Source organism: Gopherus flavomarginatus, chromosome 2 (genome assembly GCF_025201925.1).
Source record: "Gopherus flavomarginatus isolate rGopFla2 chromosome 2, rGopFla2.mat.asm, whole genome shotgun sequence".
Lineage (NCBI taxonomy): Eukaryota > Metazoa > Chordata > Testudines > Testudinidae > Gopherus > Gopherus flavomarginatus.
The window spans coordinates 252,353,769-252,378,249 of NC_066618.1; the positions used below are offsets into that span (position 1 = coordinate 252,353,769).

General features: G+C 40.7%; 1 protein-coding gene across 1 annotated transcript in view; it reads right to left on the bottom strand.

The window, feature by feature from the left end:
* Window positions 1-24,481, bottom strand: part of CNGB3 (cyclic nucleotide gated channel subunit beta 3) — a 110,423-nt gene that overhangs the window by 71,415 nt on the left and 14,527 nt on the right. The window contains exon 3 of the mRNA XM_050940872.1: window positions 18,387-18,507. Within this exon, the coding sequence (XP_050796829.1) occupies window positions 18,387-18,507 (121 nt within the window). The remainder of the gene's footprint in view (window positions 1-18,386; window positions 18,508-24,481) is intronic.

Sequence of the window (24,481 nt, forward strand, 5' to 3'; positions counted from 1 at the left end):
GCTCTTGGCTGAGACGTCTCCCTGTGCTGGGCCCACTGCCCAGGGTCCCCCTCGCTCTCCCCAGCTGCTCACGGCACCCAGCTCCGGACTGCTCCAGCCCCAGCTCCACACTGCCTCAGCACGGCTGCTGCTGCTGCTCTGCCTTCAGCTCCCTGGGCTGCTTCTCTGGCCTCCCTGGCTCCAGTTGCTACAGCTCTGCTCCCAGGGCAGGTCTGCTCTGCAGGCTGCTTCTGTGACTCTCTCTCAGCTCTCACCTGCTTCCTGGGCTGCTTGTCTGGCCCCTCTGGCTCTGGTTGCTGTAGCTTTGCTCCCAGGGCAGGTCTGCTCTCTCTGGGCTGTGCTCTGGCTTTTTGGGCTGCAGCTCTGCTCCCAGCAGCTTAGCTTGGGCCCCTACTTTCCCCTTAGCTCGGCCCCATTCTGTCTGACCCGGCAATTCCAGCTCACACGGAGGATGGGACCCACCCTGGCCTTCTGTCTTTTTGATTAGCCTGCCCGCCCAGTCAATCAGGCTGACCTGGAGCATTGGCCTCTCGCCATTGTTCCTGGGGACTGTCAGTCTCAGGATCCCGATTTGCCATTGATCCCTCCCCTTTTAGTGCTGGGAGCTAGCAACCAAACACCCCCACTGAATGTTAGTAAGGGGATAACAGTCCCATTACACATATAAGAAAAAGAAATAGAATGAAAACAAAGCCTGAAATATCAAACTCCTTTCAGGGAGGGGAAGTAATGTGGGAGAAGTGAGGGGTTTAGAAGGAAAAAACAATCATAGGTGTCATGCTTTTTGATAAAATATGTGGTTTTAGCAAAATTAGTTGCCATAATGAATCACAGAACACTGTAATTAAGAGAGGAAAGGGCTGAGTGAAGGAAGGTGATTCCAAGAGGACCACTGCCCGAAGGCCCCTTCTTGAGGGAAGGGAGGCCAAATTCTGATGCACTCTTAGAGGACATTCACCTCTATTTCTTATTAAGCTCAGTTCATTTGTGTGAATCTCCCTTGCTTTTTGTTCATGGACCACCCTGGAGGGGGAGAGACTTTAAGGTGACCTGGCCAAGCCACAGGAAGAGGCAGGGCACTGCAGAAGCAGAGCAGCCATTAGCAGGAACACCTAGCGGGGAGAGAACGGCTACGCCATGCCTGGCCACAAGGAGGCTCGAGTAGTGAGTCAATCCCTTCACAGAGGCATATATATTGCTGAACTTTGTCCTTACAAGACACAAAACTGATCACAGTGCCTAAGGAAGAGTAAGGTATGGATGTGAAAACCCTTCAAAAACAAAACCATTTGATAAAATGGACACACAATGTTAAGAGCATCTGGAGTTTGTATCAGTCACCCCTCCAGGTTAAGTCTGCTATGTTTTCTGTTTCCTAGAAACCCTAGAACAGGAATCCTGAGTGAACTGAACATTTATTGTGTATTTTGTAATCTTGCCACAATTTCTTCCATCACGTATCCCTGGGTTTGCCCTATCCATCTGCAGTGCAATTAAATGATTTTCTTCTTTTAGCCAGTATATCATGATAGATTTTCTGACTTCTGCACAAAGGATTTTAAACACATTTCCTTCTTGTTTTTACATTCTTCTGCTGTGTCTGCAAGTTTATAATAAATGGGCTTTATCTCAAATTGTATGTCAAAGGTTCCTCCGGTTTGCTTATGAGTCATAGGCCAGAATGAGTGTATTTTAGGTCACTCCCAATAAACATATGTGTGATTTTTCTCACTAGTTCACAATCTTTCCAACAGCAATTCAAGTTTCCTTTGGTGTTTGTGTGGGGTTTTGTCATGGGTGTATACCTTAGTGGAACCTTGTCACCCTTTGGCAAAAGTTTTCTCTCCCAGATGGCGATGATGCTATTCTGTATCTGTTTTCTGTTATATATTCCATACTTGTTGAGTGATTGATTTTTTTCCCCTCAGTCCTACTTTCCATTTCATTTTTATTGCCTCCTCCTCTCTACTGTCATCTCCTAATAAAATGGCATATGTTGGATTTGCTGTGGTTAGTACATAAGGAAGAGGCTGCTTGTGGAGAGTTGGCAATCTGGAGAGGGTGCATGACCTGCATGGGGCTATGCTTTAAAATCAACTTGTAAAATCAAGCTAGTGCAAATTGCAGTTGTCTCTCTTATTGCCACAAATATATGACACTAGGGCTTTTTTAGTTTAGACTGGCTGCCTGTTGGTTTCGGGATGGAGTTTAAAGTGTTAATCTTGATCTATAATATCCTAAGTGGTTTGGCATCTGCCTGTTTGAGAGACTGCATGGGATCTGTGCACTGATGACTGGAGTTTGTGGTTGAGGTGCTTTTCCCTTCCTCCTTCCTTACAGACTTTGGAGAGGCTGCTGGGTTTATTTTTGCTTATACTCCTATGTTTGCCCTTTTAGTATATGGCAAAACCCCCTACTGGCCTGAATAGGCTCTTTAAAAATATGGATCACATAAATATACACAAATAAATAAACAATAGTGGAACTCACATATAACAGCCAGCAGGAACAATAGACCATGTTCAGGATCAGAGTCCCATGCTAAGCTCAATCTCCTCTTTGAAAGAACTATATCCAAGAATATGAACTTGTCAGACACTACAGTAATAATATTTTCTGATTTGGATTTGCTACCTCCTCAGCATTTTAGGGCTATTTGGCTAGCGTATTTTAAATGTGATCTATTGAAAAGCTAATTCCTCATTTTGAGATCACCACAACATTCATTTTTATATAACAAACTGTAATTGCAAATTGTATTGATTTTCAAGTTGGGTCGTTCCTTGAATCATTGTAAGTGTGAAAGCTCTCTCATATCTTCTGGGGAAAAAATTGGCTCAGTAAATGATGTTGAATAGACCTGCAAGACTCAACAGGCAGGAGGTTCAGAGCAGAGCAGTTCTGAACCTCCAACATGTCCTCTGTTGAGCTTCTCTGCACCTCAGTGCTAGTCTCTTCCCCATGAAAGCAGCCACAGAGGAGCCTCTGCTGCTTCTCTCCTGGCCTCTGTGGAAGGATTCCTGGCCCTCCAGCTGAGTGCTGAGCTCTAGGATTTGCCTCTAAGCAGATGCACTTATTCTTTAAGCAGTTATCCCTGACCCTGACTTTTGTGCAACATTATATAGTTATCTACAGAATGGTTAGGCTTGCCACTTTGCACTGGTGTAAATGACTACACCTGGGCAAGGTAGTGGAAAATCAGGCCCACATTTATGTATATGTGTATACACATTGCTTGTTATTTGATTGTCTACACACTTGTCTGCCTGTTTTTCTTTATCTTACACTGTGTGCGATGTCTTGTCTGTTCAGTGAGTCAGATTATAATCACTCTTAAGTATTTTAATACTTCCTGTCATTATAAAAAATATGTAGAAACCTGCTATATACTTGGAAAAAAGGTCTAGGGCGAACGAAGTAGAGAAATAATGTCCTGATTGTGTTTATGTATTTAATAGCTATGAAGTAATCTGGCTCAGACATTTGTTTTTATTAAAATCTCTAACAAAACAGATCAGAAAACATATCGCCTATACGTACTACTGCTGCCTGAGAAAATCTACACATGCCACTGTCTGTAGTAGATACTTTGAACCTTGTTTTGGACTGAGCTTTACAAATGCACCCCATGTATCTGAAAATAAAATTCTGGATCTTGCCATAGGGGTAAACTATACTTTTGAGAAGCACTGCCATCGCATTTTATGTGCAAATAATTTGTAGTCTTCTACACAGTATGTTGAGCATCTAGTCTAAATTACCAATTTTCAGAAGGACATGACAACACATAGCTGTAAAACTACTCATAAAACGTTATAACATGGTTGAGGAAGCTTTTTTTATGACTGAGAAATTTATTTCTCAGTATCAGTAGAATATCAGTAAAGCGGTATATTCATGGGCCCTGTTTGGTTCATCTTGTGCTGCAGGAAAGCTGCCAAAACAGGTTAGTTGGGGATTCCCCATAGCCATGACTGGGGATCTTGACAGTCAGACATCCCTTTCCTTATCTCTAAGAGTCCAGAAACCTCTTGCTCTCTTCAGTGTGCCTGACAGGTCTCAAAAAGTTGTTATTAGTGAGGAATCAACACTGAATTTGGATGTTTCTAGTGGGGATCTGCAGGGCTCATTACTAGGGCCGACACTAGTCAACATTTTCATCAGTGATCTGGAAGTAAATATAAAACCACTGCTGATGACATTTGCAGACGGCACAAAGATTGGCAGAGTGGTAAATAAAAATGAGGACAGAGCGGTCATGCAGAGTGATCGGGATCATTTGATAAGCTGAGCCCATTCACACAAAATGTGTTTTAATACAGCCAAAAGCATCTCTCCTATAAGTACATTAGAGATTATGAGGTGCTCAGATATTAAGGCAATGGAGGCCATATAAGATAGATAGATATAGAAAACATAGTTGTGGCATAATCAAATTGTCCATTTCCTGCTGTGCAATGCTAAGAATGGCCCGAAGCTCTAGAGATAAAGCATAAAATGGTTTAGCTTTTATTACCAAAATCTTAATAGCCTGAGACTTTACAAATGCAAAGGCAAGTTTCCTTCAGAATTTCCAACATATAGACACATTTCATTTTCCAGCCTTGGAAACAAATTGGTGACATTTTAGATCCTGTGCCATTACAGAAGAACCTTAACTCAACTATTCTTCTCATTTGAGCTTTTGAAACATATTTATTGTTCATTTTTCCCCACTGCTATCATCTCTCCCTCTCCTTTTTTGTGGAACAGTATTTGAAATGTAGAAATGGTGATATCTGTCAATGATAGAAAAGGACAGGGACTTTTCTTGTACAGTACATGCACTCTGAAGTGATGACTGCATTCTCACCTTTTCTCTTGACAAGGGATGATAGAATTTTTATTTACATTGTATTCTGAAACTTATTTCATGCTTCACCAGACATTTTGAATTTAGATTGATGTTACTTTCATTCTACTATCCACTTTCTTAGTGATATAACTAATGTAAACATGATGATTAATAACATAATTAATAGAGAGTTAGTTGTTCTGATTATGTACATAATCAACACTATAAAAGCAACTCATGAGTACACTAAGTTTCATGAGGTACCATGCAAACTGAACCATCCATCACAATTTATGGTTACACTTTATTTTGGAACATTTATACAAGTAATACAGAGAGATGCTGTTGTCGGCATTAATCAAGTGATCTTGAAATAAAGTGCACAGATAGTTATCTTCCAGCCCTGTTTGTGTTTTCTTCATCAAGCGAGACAGCTAGGGAGGTGACAGATGTGACGTAAGCCATTGCCTACATGGAGTTATCCAGTGCCATTGAAATAAAAGTACAATTCTAGATAATGTCAAACTCCTAACTAACTATCTGAGTTGCATGAAATTCCTTCTGTTAAATTCAAAGATTTGCCACAGCAGTTTCTTTGAGAATCCTCTTAATCATTTAATCACAACAGGCTGTGAATCCTCTAATCTTCTTTAGAAAACTCTCTAAGGGGAAGTTAAGCTCAATACCGAGCACACAGAACTCAGGCACCAGATTAAAATGTGAATAAGACTTTATTTTAATTACTAATTTTGCAGCATGAATCATGTGAGAGAAAGTCGAAAGAACATATAAAGTATCAATTAACTATTTTTTTTAAAAAAACTTCCTTTAATGTCAGTGCAAAGAAGTTTAATTGCATTGAATATTTACTCTGATCTCATTTTAAATAAAGACTTAATCATTAAAAAAACTAATTACCAAAGAACAAGTACACCATCTTACGAGAAGCAGCAAGTTACAGGATTATCTCACTTAACTTATTCATACATCTGGTACTGTTGTGTCATGGGGGCTTTCCTATTCGTGAGTGATTAAGTCTGCTCTGTCTGAGGGAATCTTCAACTTACCTCAGGAATTATTAAAGAACAGGGCCTGAAACAGCTGAAACACTTATACTAATAAATTACTGTGTGTATAAGTAAATGGTTATGAGTACAGAATTTCCAGGAAATTGTATTCTCACCAGATTATAATTAGAATGTATGGTTCAGAGCCGGATAGAGTTGACTAGTATAGGAAGACTAATTCTTCTTTTGAATGTACATTTATCATTTTCTATTAACGTTCAGTTTGTGAATGATGTTCTTGATGAGGCGCCTCATTACTAATGATGCTTCTGCAGTGCAGGCTTCATGTTCTTTCTCGATGCTGCCCATGCTATTGATAACAGAGCTGAGGTAGGTGAAATATCAGACAAATTTGAGAGGGTGATCACCCACTCACATGCTAGAAGCCACTACATGTTCCAAATTGTCAACCAGAATAAATTTGTTTTTACCCCAATTAATTTTCAGGACAATTTTGGTTGCTGAGCTTTTGAGGGCTTTAAAAGCTGCAACAAGTTAGTTCATTAAGTTGATAACTAGCGCTATGTCATTGGCAAAATTGATGTCTTACTATTAAGGCGTATGCCTAAAATGCATTTACTTAGTGTCAAACACGTAGTCTATGATGGCATTGAAGAGCTCAGGGGTGGCAACACATTCTTGTTGAACACCTGACCTACTTCAGAAGAAGGTATTTTTTTCCATTTACAATAACGCAGCTTGAGGATCATCATATAAGAGATGGAACACCCTACAGAGCTTGTCAAGGAGGCCTGCAAGTTTCAAGATCAACCAAAGAGATTCACTGGCACCTGTGTCAAATGCAGTCTTGATATCCATGAATGCAAAGTGAACGGGGTGTGTGAATTCTCATGCCTTCTCAATAAAGATGACACAATGTGAAGATTTACTTTGCCATGGAATGGCTGAGAGTGTGGCCAGCTTGTTGTGGTCTTCTCTTTCTCTTTAAGATATCATTGGCGTGGGCCAACAAGACAGATGCCAAAACTTTCCCTGGGATAGATAAGTAATGCTGTGAGAGTTACAATAGTCTTGTTTGCTGCCTTTATGTTTCCAAAGTGGTTCTGGCTGCATTTTCTTAAGCTGGGAGAGAGAGGCATTGAGATAAAGGGGCCAGGTGGGAAGAGGGTTGGAACCTGGAATAGGGGGTCAGGCCTGGGTTTCCCTTCCCACTGCCCCCAAGCCACCAGCAAAGCGGTGTAAACCCTGAGAAGGGGGACAATGCTTGTTTGGAAGCCCAAGTGAAGGGCTGAATTTAAAGGGCCCAGAGCCTGGGGCTGAAGATCCTGGTGAGGGCAGATAAAGTTTTTTTGGACTCTTTGCTACCCCAGAAGGGGTTCGTTTTGATTGTCTGACCCAGCTGGAGGGCCAAACTACTGAAGACTCACCAAATGAGGTTGATAAACTACAGAGGGACTCCAGAAGCAGGAAAAGGACTGCAGTATGAGAAACAGCAGCATGAGGCTCTCAAGAGATGAATGCACCTTATTACGGCATCTGTGAGAAGTCTGGTGTAAGTGACTTTCCCAGCATCACACAGTAACTCTGTGGCAGAGGCAGAGAGATTCCAGGGCAGCATTCAACTGCCTAAACCCCTGCCATGTTCACCATGCACATTCCAAGTTCCACAACAAATGTGGTTGGAGTGCTAAAGACAACAGCCTCATTCATTACAGAGCCTTGATTCATCCCTAGAACAGATGCAGGCTTGGCACTGAATGAGGCAGTTCTCCCTGACCTCCTAGTCTCTCTGTTCCAGTGTCTCCCCATATCCCCAGCTCCTCTTTCCTAACTCCTCATCTCAGTTCCCTCCCCCAGTCTCCTCAGCCCAGCCTTTCCCATCTCTCTTCCTTCCATCCTGATTTTTTATCCCAGTCCCCAACCTGGTTCTTCATCCGTCTCCCTTTTCACATTCTAGTCAGATAGCTTCCTCCTTCTCCTCCTCACTGCCTGAGTGCCAGCATGGGGAGCACTGGAGAGGCAGTTTGCCTCCTCTCAGTTCCTGTGTTTGTTCCCATAGCATCCCTGGCTGCCAGGAAGGAACAACGGGAGGGAAAGTTCTGCTCAGGCCCTGCAGCCCTGGGCTACTACGTGCTTGGCGCAGGTGGAATCTTCAGAGTTTAGCTGCCAAATGCTAGCAACTTTCTTTATTTAAGCATATGTGAACTGAGATTTTTCAGAGGCTCATAACTTGGCCAGATTTGGGCAAGTTTTCATAAGGCTAGCCAAAGGCACTCATACACCCCGACACAAAGGCCACCCCGTCAAATTCCAAGTCCCTGCTAAAAAGTATAGAGGAACTAGATCTTCTCAACAAAATAATGAAAAGAATCTTAAAACCAATGTGGGCAAAACAATGCTGTTTTTTTTTTGTTAACTTTTTTCTGAGAAATGGCTCAAATGTTTTGCTGAAATTTTCCAAAATAATTCAGCCTGAGGTAGACAGCTGGCATAGAAACTTTCAGCCCAAATGGCTAAAGTTTGAAGCTGTAAGTATCTGAAAATAATATCCTATAATGAAAAGTGTCAGGTAATGTTAACTATAGGTGTGCTATATGCATTACTTATAATGGAATCATCAGTTTGCATTTAACTAATTTAAAATGAGCATTGTAAATAGATGTTTCTTGAGATTTAGCAAGAGTGTTGCATTGTATGAACTGAGTGACCTACATATTTTTGACATAACATCACTAACAAGGTTAAATCTTTTTGTTGGCGATTTTTTAAAACAAATAACCTGACAGATAAATAGAAGAATTGAATATTTTGGGCAAAGTTCATAATTCTTGTTTCACTAATGGTATCTTTCTTAGTTTTACTGTCCTTTATGTTGGTATCATGCAAAACGTTATATCAGTGACAGACTTTATACAGAATACTTATAATTAAAGAAGTAAATCAGCACCACAGTATGAGGAACTATAGGACTCCAGCTCTCTTACAAAGTCTAAAATAAGAATTATTAACCACTTATTTACCTAGATTATGTTTATGACTAAATCTTAGCATACAACAATACCAAGAAGTTAAAAAAGAATACAGCCTTTCACAGACTGTACAATTAAATGTTTGTGCTTTTACTGCATTTAGAGTCTTCACTGAAAATCTCTCTGTGTTACTCTTTTAATTGTAAGCTTGCCACCACCTTGTCCTGCAGGGTGAAATCCATTAAATAACATAGACTACTGCTTCCTGCAATACCAATGGGATTTTAAGGCTCTAGGTCTGTATGTCTCAGTTCTGACCCTTGTAGTTTAATCCATTTTGGAACAGATGGTGCATCAGTATTTTTCTATTTAATTTACAGCTACACAGTTTATCCACTGCAATAAATCATCTTTAGCAACTGAAAGTGACAGTCCCTGAAAGGTCTATGCAGGGAGAATATAAGTGATAAGAAAGATGTTTGGAATTTTTCCTTCCTCCTACATAAATGAAAAACATTGAACAGGAGCTGAAAACATATGCGAGGGCTTTCCTTTGTCTATGGCTGGATTACATCTTCTATGCTGTATCACTATCTCTCACTGAGCTGCTGGAGTGGGACCATTTCAACATGGTCTGGGCTTTCCATCTGCTCTGGAGCATTGCTACTTGGTAAGCCCTGCATTGGGATATATTAGGAATGCTGGAGGCAAGGGCTCCAGGCTCCATTTTGGCTTCTCATCAGATACCGTGAAGTAAATACAGTAGTATCTTTAGTTGTGCTGAGTTCTTATAGGTTCTTATACCACATCAGCACTATAGTGCAGATATCACACAAGTGCCTCCCAAAGCTAACAATAAACACAGTGACTAATATTGGTTAAGTCAGCTTTTCTCTCATGTTTAGATTTTTAATTATTTTTTAAAATACAATCTGCTGCTGCTGCTACTGTGTTGGGAAGGTGGGAAAGCCCCCTTGGTTACATAACACAGCAACCGCTCACTGTTGTTTATTGGATAAGACAGAGGAGAGAGAGGAAAGGTTTTGTGGAGGAGGCACACTATGTTTCTCTTCCAGCTTGAGCAATAGTTACAGCTGGGAGCCAAGGCTTTAAAAAACCATACTGAAGGGGCCACAGAGCATAGAAGACTAAAATTGCTACAGCAATTTAAATACTGAGGAGACTATGGATATAGGGGTGGGAAGCAGGGTTCTCTCTTCCTTTGGATTCAACAGGAACGGGAAGAAACACAAGGCCAATCTTCTATATTTTTATTTTTGGTTTTGTTTTTTAAACAAACATTGGAGGGGTGGGGAGAAGGTTTGGGCGTGGGATGTTCAACATAGCCAGGGAAAGGTGAAGCTGGGTGAAAACACAATTTTTCAATCTTTAAAGTTGCGTCTTACATTCTGATCAAGACACAAATAAGTTCAATATTCACATGAAAATTTGGAGCTAAACCCGCCTTTTCAGGTGTATTCATCAGAGCTGAATTACGAACTCAGTTATATCAAAAAATCATTAGTTCCTGATACCTCAACTTTTATATCCAGAATCAGCAACCCCAAGTTATCACAAATCATGAGTCAAGTCCCAAAAGCTCATGATCGCTTCAAAAATATGAGACTTTAAAATATAATATACTTTGGGTGCTTCTTGCCTGCTGTGTTTTTGAGATTGTTTAGTGCAGTCAGATCATATTTTACAGCCCTTTTTTTCTGCAACCACAAGGGCTAGATCCTTTCTTTAAAAAGAAAAAAAGCTAAGATTCCCTCCTAATCACCTAACATCAGGATCTAGACTAAAATGACCAAGTCATTACACCTAGACCACGGAACAGTTATCAGATGTTAATGACTTTCAGTTGATTTGCTCAATCAGTTAAAGATGAGGGTGCCAATCTCATTACCAACCACTTGAGACCTCAAATCCCCCATAATTAAGTAAACATGTTTTCATAAAGTCTATGTACCTAGGTAATACTAAATATGTATTAGTAGCTGAGAAGCTATCATATGATTGGGTTCAATCTATAAATCATGTACTGATTACATCTGCAAGTCTACATTTCAGCAATTGGCTATCAGTGTTTGGTGTTCTTTTCTGTCTCCTTTTTACTACTGAGTTGTCATTTTCAGCTCAGAGAGCCAGATCCACAAAAGAGTTAAGCATTCCAGTATCTAACTTTCAGGTGCCTATCAACTGAGTGGAAGCCTAGGTTAGGCACATAGAGTCCCCCTATACAATGCATGGAGAGACACAGGCACTCAAGAATGGGAACCACAAAATCTAGTATGCTAGGCGGGGAGCCTCCTAAGATAGCCAACAGCAGATGCTGGGGAGAGAAGAGTCCCAAATCCTATTCCCCTTTGGTAGTTGAAGAAAGAGACCTCCCTTACAACCTTTAGATTCCTGCTCCTCATCAGGCAGAATGTAAGTGCGTAACTACTGGACTAAAGGTTATAAGGGAGTCCTTCTCTCCAGGCCGTTCTGTGTGGAGGACCCTGCAAATGAGCTGGGTGGAGCACTGCCTATCTTCACCTAGTTTGAGGATTGTGCTAGGGCTTGGGCATGAGATAGAGGCAGCAGTGCTCATGCCCAGAGGCAGAATTTATGTACTTGGAGATCTTTAACAGTGAAAATGTAGGCATCAGGTGAATTTACGCACCTCCAGGATTAGGCAGCTGCTGAGCAGGGATTTTGAGGATCTCACTGGTGCCTAAACTTTGGATTTAGGTATCTAAAGTCCTATTGTGGACCTAGGTCTTAGTGATTGTGGAGGACAAAAATCAAATTCTCTCAGGAGGAAGCAATGGAATAAGGGAAACTCCTCTTGATAAGTTCCACATCCCTGTAAACTATACTCAGGTGAGTTGCAAAAAATAAACACATTTTCTTCCTGGTAAGCAATCCACATAACTTCTCAATCATGCAACTGACCAGTTAACTGATTTGAGAAAATCAAAGGGCTCATCTACACCAGAAACTTGCAGTGGCTTAATTTAAATCTGTTTAAAACTCCTTTTAGTTAAAGTGGGGCAAAGTTGCATGTAGATACTTTTACTTTGTAAACACATTTTTTAGCTTTAGTTGGTAAAGAATAGACTTCAGCTGAATCAATATAAAGCAAGCCACCCTTAAACTGAAATAAGTGTCTACACAGGGTGGTGCATCTATTTGGCTAAACTGAATTAGAACAACACATCTTTAGTTGAACCTGTGCAAGTTTGCATGTAGACCATGCTATCACCACTTCTGACATGTACTGATTATTAAAACTATCTCACTGACAGTTTGTTATGGGGGGGAGGGGATGTTCTAGCAGATTACTTGATTAAGTAGTATTTGAGTTAAAATTTTTCTGCATAACTCTGGACAAGTCATGTAACTTTGTGCCTCAGTTTCCCCATATGTATAATGAGACATTAGTAAAGTGCTGTCTGAATTTAAATGTTAAATATAGTCCTTGGAGAAATTGCTAGGACTACATCTCAGGGCTTTCTGGCTTTGGTTCTCTGCCAAATCCTCTAGATTATGTAGTTTTTAAGGGCTCTTGATATTCAATCTTTTTTCAAAATTCATTCTAACAGCTGTATCAAAAGCAACTTTTAATGCTTTGGAGTGTTTCAATGTGAATAATTTTCAGTCCCTGAAACTTCTCAGACAGATTCTTGAGAGGGTGAGAACATGAAAAATAAGTGTCAAATTTTGTGCGAGTTTTTGCATAAATATTTTCCTGATTTTTTTTCCCTTTTCCCCTCCTCTCCCAGCTGTAATCACATCCTTAATCAGATTTAAATAACCAAAGCCACACACACTTATTCAGTGTAACAGATTTTAAAAAAGCCCATTAAACTGTCATGACATGCTCATGTACTTCTTTTCCATTGATTTCTGCATAGTAGGGTTTCTGTGAACAAACCATGTTTTCTCTTTTAGACAGCCTCCATAACCTATTACAATAATTCATTATAGACAAAATCCACTATTGCCAACATACGTAAAGACATCAGTCGCTTTGATCAAAAAGTTGTGAAACTAACTGGAGTTGGGCTAAGGAGTGGTGAGACTTGCATTTGTAAAACCAGTTCTGTTGGGTTTTGGTTTGGCAAGCCAGTAATAACATGGAAACTGGTTCCAAACTATCTAAACCATCAAGGTTCTGGTTATGTCACATCTTGCATTAGAAAAATCAAGGCCCCTGTCCTGCAAGCTGCTCTGCATGGTCAGATCCTCCACCTGCATGGTGTCCCACTGGTGTCAATGGGGCTGCACATGAGCTAAGGGATCTGCCAGCATGGAATAGCTTGCAGGATTTGAGCCCAAGGTTTTTATAAAATGTTACTAGACAGATTTTGATTTTTGAAAAACCTGAATCATGGAAGGTGTGTTTAAAATTGCATTTCATTTTATCTGAAGAGTCTAGATTCAGGGGATGAGCTACCTGATGAGCTCATGTCCCTCTCTAGACATAAATGAACAATAGTAGGAAGCTACTAAAGAGAGCTTCTAAAGTTTTGTTTACACGTGTCTCTTTCATTCACCTGTCATGTACAGTCCAGCATGTAGATTGTGAGCTCTCTGGGGCAGGGACTATCTTATTTGTGTGTGTAGCACTTATGCCAATGACCCTTGACTGGAGTTTCTAAGGGCTCCTATTACACAAACAATAAACCTATAACAACTTATTATGCAAGAAAGTTGAGAAAGGAAATACACTAAGACTTTATCTAGGGTCTCCTTGCATTCTGCTCATACCCCTCCATTTCAGGGACTCCCTGCATCAACTCTCCCAACCCACTCCCTCAGGCCAGCGGCTCTGTGTGTCCTCTGTGACCTGCTCCCTTACAGTTCTCTCCACTGTGCCAGAGGCATATGTGGCCTTCCATTCCCCAATTTCCTCCATGCCAGTAGATTTGTTTTACCCCATTTTTAGAGCCTTACAAATCTGGGGATACTTGCTTTATATCTCTGGATGTCTGCGGATTGGATGTGGATGCAACTTTGGATTCGTGCAGGGCTCTACCCCCTTTCTCAGACCTGCGTGCCTCCCTCCTCCCATACCAGGATCCTGCATTTTCTCCTGCCCATGGCACATCTCTTTGCTCCCTCATTCCCCCTGCCCCCAGGTCCCTGTATGTCCTTCCCTCTTTCTGGGTCTTCCTTCTTCCCTCCTGAGGCCCTGCTTTCTCCTCCTCACCTCCACTCCAGGTCCCTGCTTCCATGCCCACCCATCCCAGTTTCCCTCTTAGATCCCAGCTTTTTCTTCCCCACCACCCCCAGGCTCCTGCTTTTTCTCTACTGCCAACTCTAGTCTCTACCCACACTCTTGCCCCCAACTCGGGGAAGCCCTTCCCCCCAGGTCCCCACTTTCCCCCTCTAGAAGCCTGAAGGGTTGCCCCCCTGTCTAGATTTTCTCAGAATCATCTATTTTTTCTAAGTTGGGCTCTCAGGAAATTACTAAGTCTCCCCAGGACACTAAAAGTCCTGGTTTTGGTAAATCCATTCCCATGCCCTCTGCCTGCTTCTCCCTCCAGGTTTCCCTTCCATACAAGGGGCTTCCCATGGTATGATCCCCTGCAGGCAGCACCCCACATGCTCTACTCTGAGGCAGGCTGTGCTTCCTCTGGCCCCCAGGGCACAAACTTTTGGGACCAAACCAAGAGTGGCCCCTTGTACAGAGGGGAAATCCCGAGGGAAAGGCAGGCTGAGGGCAAGGAAATGGGAGATACCAAACCCAGGACTTTTAATACCTTGGGAAGACTTAGTGATTTCCTGGGACACCAACTTAAAAAAAGTCCTGAAAAACCTGGACAGGTGGAAAAGGGCTTCTCCTTCGGCCTGGCTCAGTGTGTGGGGGGCTGTGGGGCCCATCGATGGCTTCATGAGGGAAAGCTGGGCCAGGTATGTGGGGCCCATAGGGGTGCTGGAACAATTTTAATAGCGGGCGTGCTGATGATGGAAACCATCTATTTGATGTTTGTTATTACAACTTCAAGCCAGAGAGTGTGGCAGCTGCCCCAGTTCCAGCACCACAGGGGGCCCATTGATGTTTTAGTGCTCTCTCCTCATGCTCCTTGGTGTGTCACCATTTTAAATGTTAGAAGGATGTGGAAGGAGTGAGTGGCACCAAGCCCCACCCTCTCATGGAGGCCCAGACAGTCCTTCCTCATGCCCTGGTTTTCTGTATCTCGGATTTTCTGGTGTTCCAATTTACACCAGTATCAGCAGTGTTGTGCCCATTGGTCCCTAGATCAGTCACTAAAATCTTGGCATAGATCAGATGCAGCATTCCAAAGTTAATGCATTACAAACAAAAATATCACTGAGTGTTAGACCTTGTTTTGCTCGGCCAGTTATAAGTTTTCTGCGGTGGTTGTGGTTTTTATAAATCATTTTAAGGTCCTTGTCACACATTGAAAAAGACAAGTTCTAAATTCAAGTTTAAAATTGCTAAAACCAAAATGCAACATTTTTACATAGAAAATATGAAAAGGAGCAAAGATTAGATGCAAACTTTGCTGTGTGTGTATGTAATATTTGGCAATTTGGTTTTATTACGTACGTAGTGTATATTCCATTTTAAAACTTCTCAGTGTGTCTATATACAGTAATCTTTAAATATTATTACAGCTGCAATTGTCTTGTTATTCCAAGACTTAACTGTCTTCTATTAGACTGCTGATAAGATTCGGAATGCTAGACTGTTCTCCCTGTCCCTGCTGTGAAGAGACTGCATATACTTAGCCCCTAAAAAGAGATTGCCATATCTCAGCAAAAAGTTATTCCTAGAAACAACCCATTGTTTTGTTATAGGTGGGGTGAGAAACACTGTATTAATAGACAAGCCAGACTGGTTCTGAATCCTTATCTGAATCATTAGGAAACAGACATTAAAAGTTTCAGTCACTGAGTCATCATTCAGCTACACAGTCATTCAAGTGTCTCTCTCCTTCTCAGGTATAATGCTTAGATGTTACTAAGGAAGCTATGTCTGCCTACTAAGGAAGCTATGTCTGCCTACTCTTTATTAATGTCCATCACAATTTATTTTTTTATATTTCAAAATCAGAGTGCTGACATGCATAGCCCCAAAATGGGTCATTTCTCTTGCTAATAGACAATCAGCATCCATGGAAATATCCAGGGGTGAATACTGTCACTGCTAGGAGCTAAGTGACTCATCCAACAGGATAATAAATTGATTTGTTCTTTCAGAAGAGATTCACAAAAAAGACAGGAAGTGCTGCATCATGAGTTAAAAGCTAATTTAATATAGATGAATTGGAAGATGTATACACTCATGACCCAATCCTGTAAATACTTACACTTGTGAGTAGTTCTGCTGGCTTCAGTGGGATTATGCCCATGATTTATGTCGCTCCTGTGTGTGTTTGCAGGACTGAGCCCTTAGACTGCAAGCTACTAGGGGAAAAAAATCTTCTGTGTCCCCCTCCCCAATTTTCATATAGTGTTGAATACACTGTCAGCGCTCTAACAATTTTAAAAAAAGCTAAACCATCTCTAATGCAGGCATTTATTGATACGTTATAACCATAACAGTGCAGCTTTTGTGATAGTGGATTGTCTGGGGTCATGTGTGCATCAGCCTTTACAAACACAACATGTAGCATCTGATTCATAATATGTCCATTCAGGACATTCCAACATGCATACTCATGACTTCTAATCCTCCAGAAGAGCAATCATCCCCTTATTATGCTTTGACTCTTAGTGGATAATAAATAGATATTCTATGAAAAACAAAATATAGCGGGTAAAACAGGGCATATATACAGGAGTTAAGAAAAATCTACTTCACAGGCTGACTTTTCTCTCTTGTTAATTAAGCAGCATATGCTTTTATTGTTTCACAAGCATATTGCAATTATGTTAACCATGGTTACACAACTCAAAATGGAGCAGTAAGCCCATAATAACATACAAAGCAATGGCACAATGAAGGCATTTTAGCTGGGTTTTCATTGTTGACCTGCTGATTCACATTTAAATTGTCAAGCTACTTATAAGATTTCCAGTCATTCTACTGGGAGTATTTGTGTCAAATATATTTTTTCTAGAGGAGTGTGCATTACCGTTTTGCTCATTTATTCCTGGTCATTGTCCTAAGAGCTCTCTTGGTGAAAAACAGGAAATAGTTAATCTTCTCTATAAATAGCAGGTCAGGGAATGGCTGTTTCTTTGTATTCTGGATAGTTATGAAGTGTGATGAGTAAATGTAAGCAGGAGAAATTTTCACCCAGCTCTGAGAGCATATGCATAATGGTTATAGTTCAAGCATACTCCTTTTCCAAGATTTGCATTTATTTTTAACTTAAAAATGGCAACAAAACATAAGTTGAAGCCTGAACTTTCTCCAAAGCTTGGTTGTTCCTAGAGGGGAAAACTCTATCCCTGCCCCTGTTTCTCTCTTCTCAGACAAGCACATCCCAACCCTTTATATGCTGTCTGGAATCAATGTCTATCTGTGAACATGATTCAGGAAAAAAACCCACCTTTACATCTCTATACAGGGTTCAAGCACCTGACATAAACAAATGATAAATGAGGAAAAGAGATGTGCATTTGGATTTCCAGACAAGTTATGTTACTGAAATGGGGTAATTCACTGGGGTTTTGTTAGCTGCTGAATCAGAATTCAAGCAGAGGTACTAAAGCAGGGGTTCTCAAACTGGGGGTCGGGACCCTTCCAGGGGTCATGAGGTTATTACATGGGGGGTGGGGTCACGAGCTGTCAACCTCCACACCAAACCCCACTTTGCCTCCAGCATTTATAATTGTGTTAAATATATAAAATGTGTTTTTAATTTATAAGGAGAAAATTGCTTTTATCAGTGCTTGAATTGAGGGTGAAGTGGGTGGGAATAGCTAGATTAGCATACTGAGTGCAGGTGCAGTTATCAAAAGTGCATGATACTGAGAAATTTCATTTGTGGTGGCGTGCTGATGGTTGTCATAGAATTACATGAGATAACAGTAATATATTCAGGTTCTTGTATTATGTCATTACCATGGTATCTGAGAGCCTAATAGAGAATTGTAATATAATAGGCTTGGAATGATTAGATTTTAACAGTAAACGTCAATTTCACTCTACACACACAAACCAACAAAAAATTTCCATTTATATTTGGAATTTACAGAGCAAAATTGCTGTTTGAAAGCTTAGTTTGATTTAAGATTATTTACTTTGTCAACATCACATTTTAAAATATACAAATCCATGTTATAAAGCCTTAATTCTTTTATATCTAAATGTCTACTGTCATTAAATAAATGACTGACCCCCCACATAGTTTCCCACAACTGTGAAATATAAATAAAAATAGGGAAAAAAAGCTTTAAAACCATACTTTTGTGCAATTGTGACAATTGAAATGGATAAAAATAAAAAATGCTTATAGAAACATCCAATCTATCAAAATTAAAATTAAAAATTAAATTCTGCCAAGCCTAAATAAAGGACACAGCAGTGCAAAGTTATTACCAGATGTCAAGAAGAAAAATCAATGATCTTTTATAGTAATTACTTACTTAGCATCATCATCTTTCCCACTGTTGGGCTTTTGACTCTGTTCCTGTATTATCCCAGTTGGTTCTGCTGGCTTTTCAGTCTTTAGGGAGACAAGTGACTTCGCTGGAGCTGTGTCTGCATCTGAAACAGACAGTAACATTTAAAGCACTATTTTAGAACAGCTAATGAAAAAGGGCATCTTAGATGCTATTGCTGCTTTTATGGACAACTCCACAAGTTACATATTTGGGAGCCTCAGTTTTCTGAAGAACTTCCTGCATAGATTTGATTGAATACCATTTACACCAAAAAGGATGGTGATGAGAGTATCCCGTGGAAGAGATGTATAATTGGGGTTTATCAGTATAGATTTGTTGGCTGCTATCAAAACAACAATGATCAGTTCAAACAACGAGGACTCATGCAGTGTTATAGGATGGTTGTGTATATATGACCATCAGATCATATAGCTTGAAAAATCCAGGATGGTAAAACAAAGAGAAGATTCCATGTGACTTCTTTGCTTTTGTATGGTTCACATTAGGGAAAATTCATATGAAAGCATTTTGTTCTTAATTTAATCTTCTCTGGCCTTAGTCTGCACAACAGACCTGCCTGTCTCCGAAATGTCACCTAAAAATGTATATATGTAGAGCTTTTTGGCTTGTAAAGAAAAACGGAATTTACAATTTGCTTAGTTTTAAACACAAATTGGAGCTAAAATTTGCTTTTATGTATGCATATTCTAAGTCCCCCTGACCTTTATCCTATGTCATTCCTTTCTCTAATTAGTCTTAGTTGATATTCTAATTTTCATACTGAAAAATCATCTGCCAATGGGCACAATCCCAACCTTAATAAATACTGTAACTGTAATATGACAGGGAAAAAGCCTGGCAGCTAGATCATAACAAATCTGGAGCCCTTCTTGTTTATATACTGTAGTTCAATTTTAAGATGCAAGGGAATTGAGAAAAAAAGTCAATCCACACATAACCTTTGAAAAATAAGATTAATTTTATGATTAATGTTAATCTCTGTGTACAAGAGTTGGTGTTCATCAGTATGGCTTTGCAGAGGTGCACAGTCATTCACTGCCTTGAACTGTTCAGTTGCCAAGTCACAAAGCCATTGTTTGCTATAGTATTTGAAAAGAAGCCCTAACCTAGGAAAGCAGGCCAGTTTGGTGACTCTAAAAACACAAACTGAACTAGATCACAATGTGACATAACTGGTCAGCAAACCTCATCTCAACAGGAGAGGAGACTGGGATACCACAGCTGTACACAGGGCAGCTTACTTTAATAGATACTTTTAAAACCTACATTCACAATTTAACAAGCAGGGAGAAAAACAATGCATGAATTCTAAACAAGATCAAAGAAGTTACTCTCTGAGCTGCTACCTATGGGTTCTCTTAGGCCCAGCTCCATAAAGGGATTTAGGTGTCTCAGTCTGTTTTATATACCACTGTGATCCACAACCCCCACACTCAGCTGCTGCCTCAGCCTGCAGACATCTAAATTCACTTGACACCTAAACTTTTGCTGTAAAAGCTCTGTAGGCACCTCAGTTTTTGGATCAGGGCATTCATGCATGCATGCTGCTGCCCCATTCTTGGCATCCAAATGCCTAAACCTCAGCGTGATCCCAAACCAGGGGAATAGAGGTGTTCCTCTGCCTTTCGTGTCTGCAGGGCCTGATCAGTAGGCATAGTCAGAGGCTGCCTAACTCCACACATAATCCCTGGAGAAGGGGATGACTCCCTTTATAATCGAATGGTTATTGCACTCACCCAGGCTCTGGAAGATCCTAGTTCAGTTCCTACTGGTATTTCCTACCTCTCAGGTAAGTCCCCTAACCTCTGGGGTAGTCTGATATAGGAATCTCTCAGTGTCTCTTGTTGAAGCTGTTCCTCTTCAATTGAGCCAGAGAGTGAGAATCAGTCTGTAATCTACTGGTTAGGACACTGATTAGAGAACTGGGAAACCCCTCTTCAAATTTCTTCTCCTCAGGCAGAGTGAAGAACTGAAGCGAGATCTCATGCATTCTGGGTAAGTCCACTAACCTGTGGGCTAAAGGCAGGTCCTCCTCCCTGTGGCTGTTTTGTGTGGAGTTAGGCTGGCACCTAACTTCTCACAAGAAATAATTTAGTCACCTAAACTTTTCCTCTCCAGGAGAAAGTTCCTGGCTGTGAATTACAAGCTGAAACAGGCACCTCCCTGCAGTCTGAATTTAGGAGCTGAACTCTGTGAACCCTCCTTTCTGCAGCGGTTAGCTCAGGCAGCACCCTACCTAGCATGTTTGCTTTTGTGGATGTTTTTAAGGGCCAGATTTTTAACGGTATTTAGGCACCTAGTGGAATTTTCAGAAGCACCTAGATGCCTACAACTCATTAATTTCAATGGGTGTTAGGTGCCTAGATGCCTTTGAAAATCCTACCAGGTGTCTAAATAATTTTTTAAAAATCTGGCCCTAGATGCCTATTTCTCCTCATGCATTGTATAGGGAGCTTAGGTGTCTAACTCAGGCTTTGTGGATCCCATTAGTGTTTCAGTGATTTTTCGAGGCACCTAAACATCCCTTTGTGATCTAGGCCTCAGTTTCAGGTCTTCCTGTGAATGCTGAAGAAGTGGCGGGCCAGGGAACTGAAGTGTATCTTCCCACCGGCAAAGGCACAACTTACATGCAACAAAGCTCACAAAAAGTAAGAAACAAATTGGAATAAGTCAAAGCTATCTAACTGAAATTCGTAGATTCCAAGGCCAGAAGGAACCATTGTGATCATCTAATCTTACCTCCTGTATAATACAGGTTATAGAACTTTCCCAAAATAATTCCCAGAGGAGATCTTTTAAAAAACATCCAATCAGGATTTAAAATTTGTCAGTGATGGAGAATCCACCATGACCCTTTGTAAATTGTTCCAAAGGTTAGTTACTGTCACTGTTAAAAACTTACACCTGTTTTCCAGTCTGAATTTCCCTTTCAGCAGACATCTAAATTCACTTGACACCTAAACTTTTGCTGTAAAAGCTCTGTAGGCACCTCAGTTTTTGGATCAGGGCATTCATGCATGCATGTTGCTGCCCCATTCTTGGCATCCAAATGCCTAAACCTCAGCGTGATCCCAAACCAGGGGAATAGAGGTGTTCCTCTGCCTTTCGTGTCTGCAGGGCCTGATCAGTAGGCATAGTCAGAGGCTGCCTAACTCCACACATAATCCCTGGAGAAGGGGATGACTCCCTTTATAATCCAACAGTTATTGCATTCACCCAGGCTCTGGAAGATCCTAGTTCAGTTCCTACTGGTATTTCCTACCTCTCAGGTAAGTCCCCTAACCACTGGGGTAGTCTGATTGGAATAAGTCAAAGTTATGTAACTGAAATTCATAGATTCCAAGGCCAGAAGGAACCATTGTGATCATCTAAGCTTACCTCCTGTATAATACAGGTTATAGAACTTTCCCAAAATAATTCCCAGAGGAGATCTTTTAAAAAACATCCAATCAGGATTTAAAATTTGTCAGTGATGGAGAATCCACCATGACACTTTGTAAATTGTTCCAAAGGTTAGTTACTGTCACTGTTAAAAACTTACACCTGTTTTCCAGTCTGAATTTCCCTTTCAGCCATTGGATTGTTATATCTTTCTCTGCTAGATTGGAGAGCCAGTTATTAAATATTCGTTCCCCAAGAAGGTAATAATAGACTATAACTAAGTCAACCCTTAGCATTCTCTTTGTTAAGCTAGATAGATATAGTGATTGAGCTCTTTGAATCTAAGGCAGGTTTTCTAACCCTTTAATAATTCTTGTGGCTCTTCCCTGAACCCTCTTCAACTTCTCAACATCCTTCTTAAACTGTGGGCACCAGAACTGGACACAGTGTTCTAGCAGCAGTTAGCCAGTTGTTAATCTCTTTAATGTGAGCATATTCTTGTGGGAACATGACAAACTCCATCGCCAGACTTCTATCACTGTGAGGTTCAAATTTCGGAGAATTTTTCAAAAATAAAACCCATCATACAAAATTTCTTCTGAACGTATTAAATACAATCCAAAGGATGTTTGTTTATTTTTATCATGGAGCTCACATGACTTCTGGGGACAACTCCCATTCATGCTAATGATACATATATTAAAATAGACCCAGCTACATAGCTGCTAGGGACTTTTCTGTCCAAGTTTAATTTAATTTAATGGAAAATATTTAATTTGTCAAAAAGAAAATTGACATTTCCCACAGAAATTTCCCTTAAAAAATCAAAACTCTGAACACTGTAGCCAGTTAACAAAATTCTGAAATTTTGATGAATACTTCCCATTCCCCCACTTTCACCTAAACTTTTTGTGTGAGGGGAAGGGGTGGGTAGGTTGAGCCGTGGGGAAATGGACATTTCCAAAACAACTCTACTCAATAGTTTTGGTTTAGTCTCCTAAAACGAAAAGAAAAACTGTTTGTATGGATTAATGTTTAGAATTTTTGCCTCTGGACATGAGCCCAAGTATTTCCAGAACAAGTGAACTTATGACATTAGGTTATAATGTCTATACTGTACTCCAGTTCAAGGGTTGTGTCTTGCACTATTAAAGGTGCTGTCGTTGGGACAATCTGTTAAACTAAGGTTCTTTCTGCTCATGTTTTGCGGAAATTCCAGACAGATACTAATAATCTCATGATACTTCTTGCAAGGAGGTAGAAATAACCCTTGTAACATAGTCACTATTCCTCCTTCCAATAAAACTTAACAAAACCAGCTGACTGATAAGCTATATGTTCATGCCTTTCCCAGCCCCTGGTGCTCAAGGCAGGCCAGGACTGAGTGCATTAGACTCTCTGTATTCCCGGTTCTCTTTTGGTAGAGTTGCTAGGTGTCCACTTTTTGACCGGGACGCTTGGTCGAAAAGGGACCCTGGCAGCTCTGGTCAGCACCGCTGACTGGACCATTAAAAGTCTGGTTGGCGTGGGACTGGCAGGCTCCCTACCTGGCTCCGTGCAGCTCCCTGGAGGTGGCAACATGTCCCTTAGCTCCTAGATGGAGGGATGGCCACGGGGTCTGACCAACTGTTGCAGGAACCAGCTAGAACAGCCAAAAGAACTCCCCACATAAGTGCAGCATGACAAGCTTCTTTGATATTACCCTGCTTCTCTTTCATACACTTTTCTAAAACATATTTTATTTTATTTTACATTTCACTGCTTTGGAAAGCAAACGAATGTCTACTTTGTCAGCCTTTCCCTTCCCTTTGATATATATATATTTTGGTCACCTTTGCAATATTGCCAGACACCAGCATTCAAAAACCATGTCTTAAAAATCATGAGTTTTTTAAAATGGTGCATTATAGATTCTTTTTATTTGCTTTCTGTTTTATGAGCCTTCAGGATTCATACTTTCCAGTTTTTTTTCCCTCTGCAACCAAAGGGGCTAAAAATGTAGGGTTTTTTTAAATGAAAGCTAAAATCTCACATAATGACATGTCTCCAGGAGCTGGGGCTTAAATAGAAGCACAAAATATTTGAGACTAGTCATAAAATTAAAAATTGGCAACACTTTGTCTTTAGTTTAAACTTTTCAGGTAAAGACTATTGTTACGTCTGCCTGGTACGTAGCACTCTAGGGCCCTGTTCCCGTTTAGCGCTCCTAGGCACTATCATAATACTATCAATAATAAGTCCCATTCTTGGGGTTCTGCTGCCACTGTTCTCAGTGGTGGTTTCAGACATAGGCAAACTCTTTAGGCGCTACGTTGTAAGAGGCATCATTGCTATCACAACCTCTTTTCTTAGGTATTCACTCCTGAATACAAACAATGGCTGGCAAATGGGGAGTGCTTCATCAAATGGTACTGCCCCTGAGTGGGGCATAGTTGTCTCACTTGAAGGCCTGGTCCCAGGCAATGGGAACAGGTTGAGTAGGAGCTTGTGTCCCTGGTCCTAAAAATCTTTGCACTAACTGGGTGCTCTGAGGGTAGCAGGAGGAGGGGGAAGAGTGAGGGCTGGGCCAGGCAGGCCAGCTGACCATGAATATTATCATGCTTATTTCATCCTCAGAGCACAGGGGGAGGTAGAAACAGCTGGAATTTGAGTTATAAGCAGGAAAAAAGGTCCAG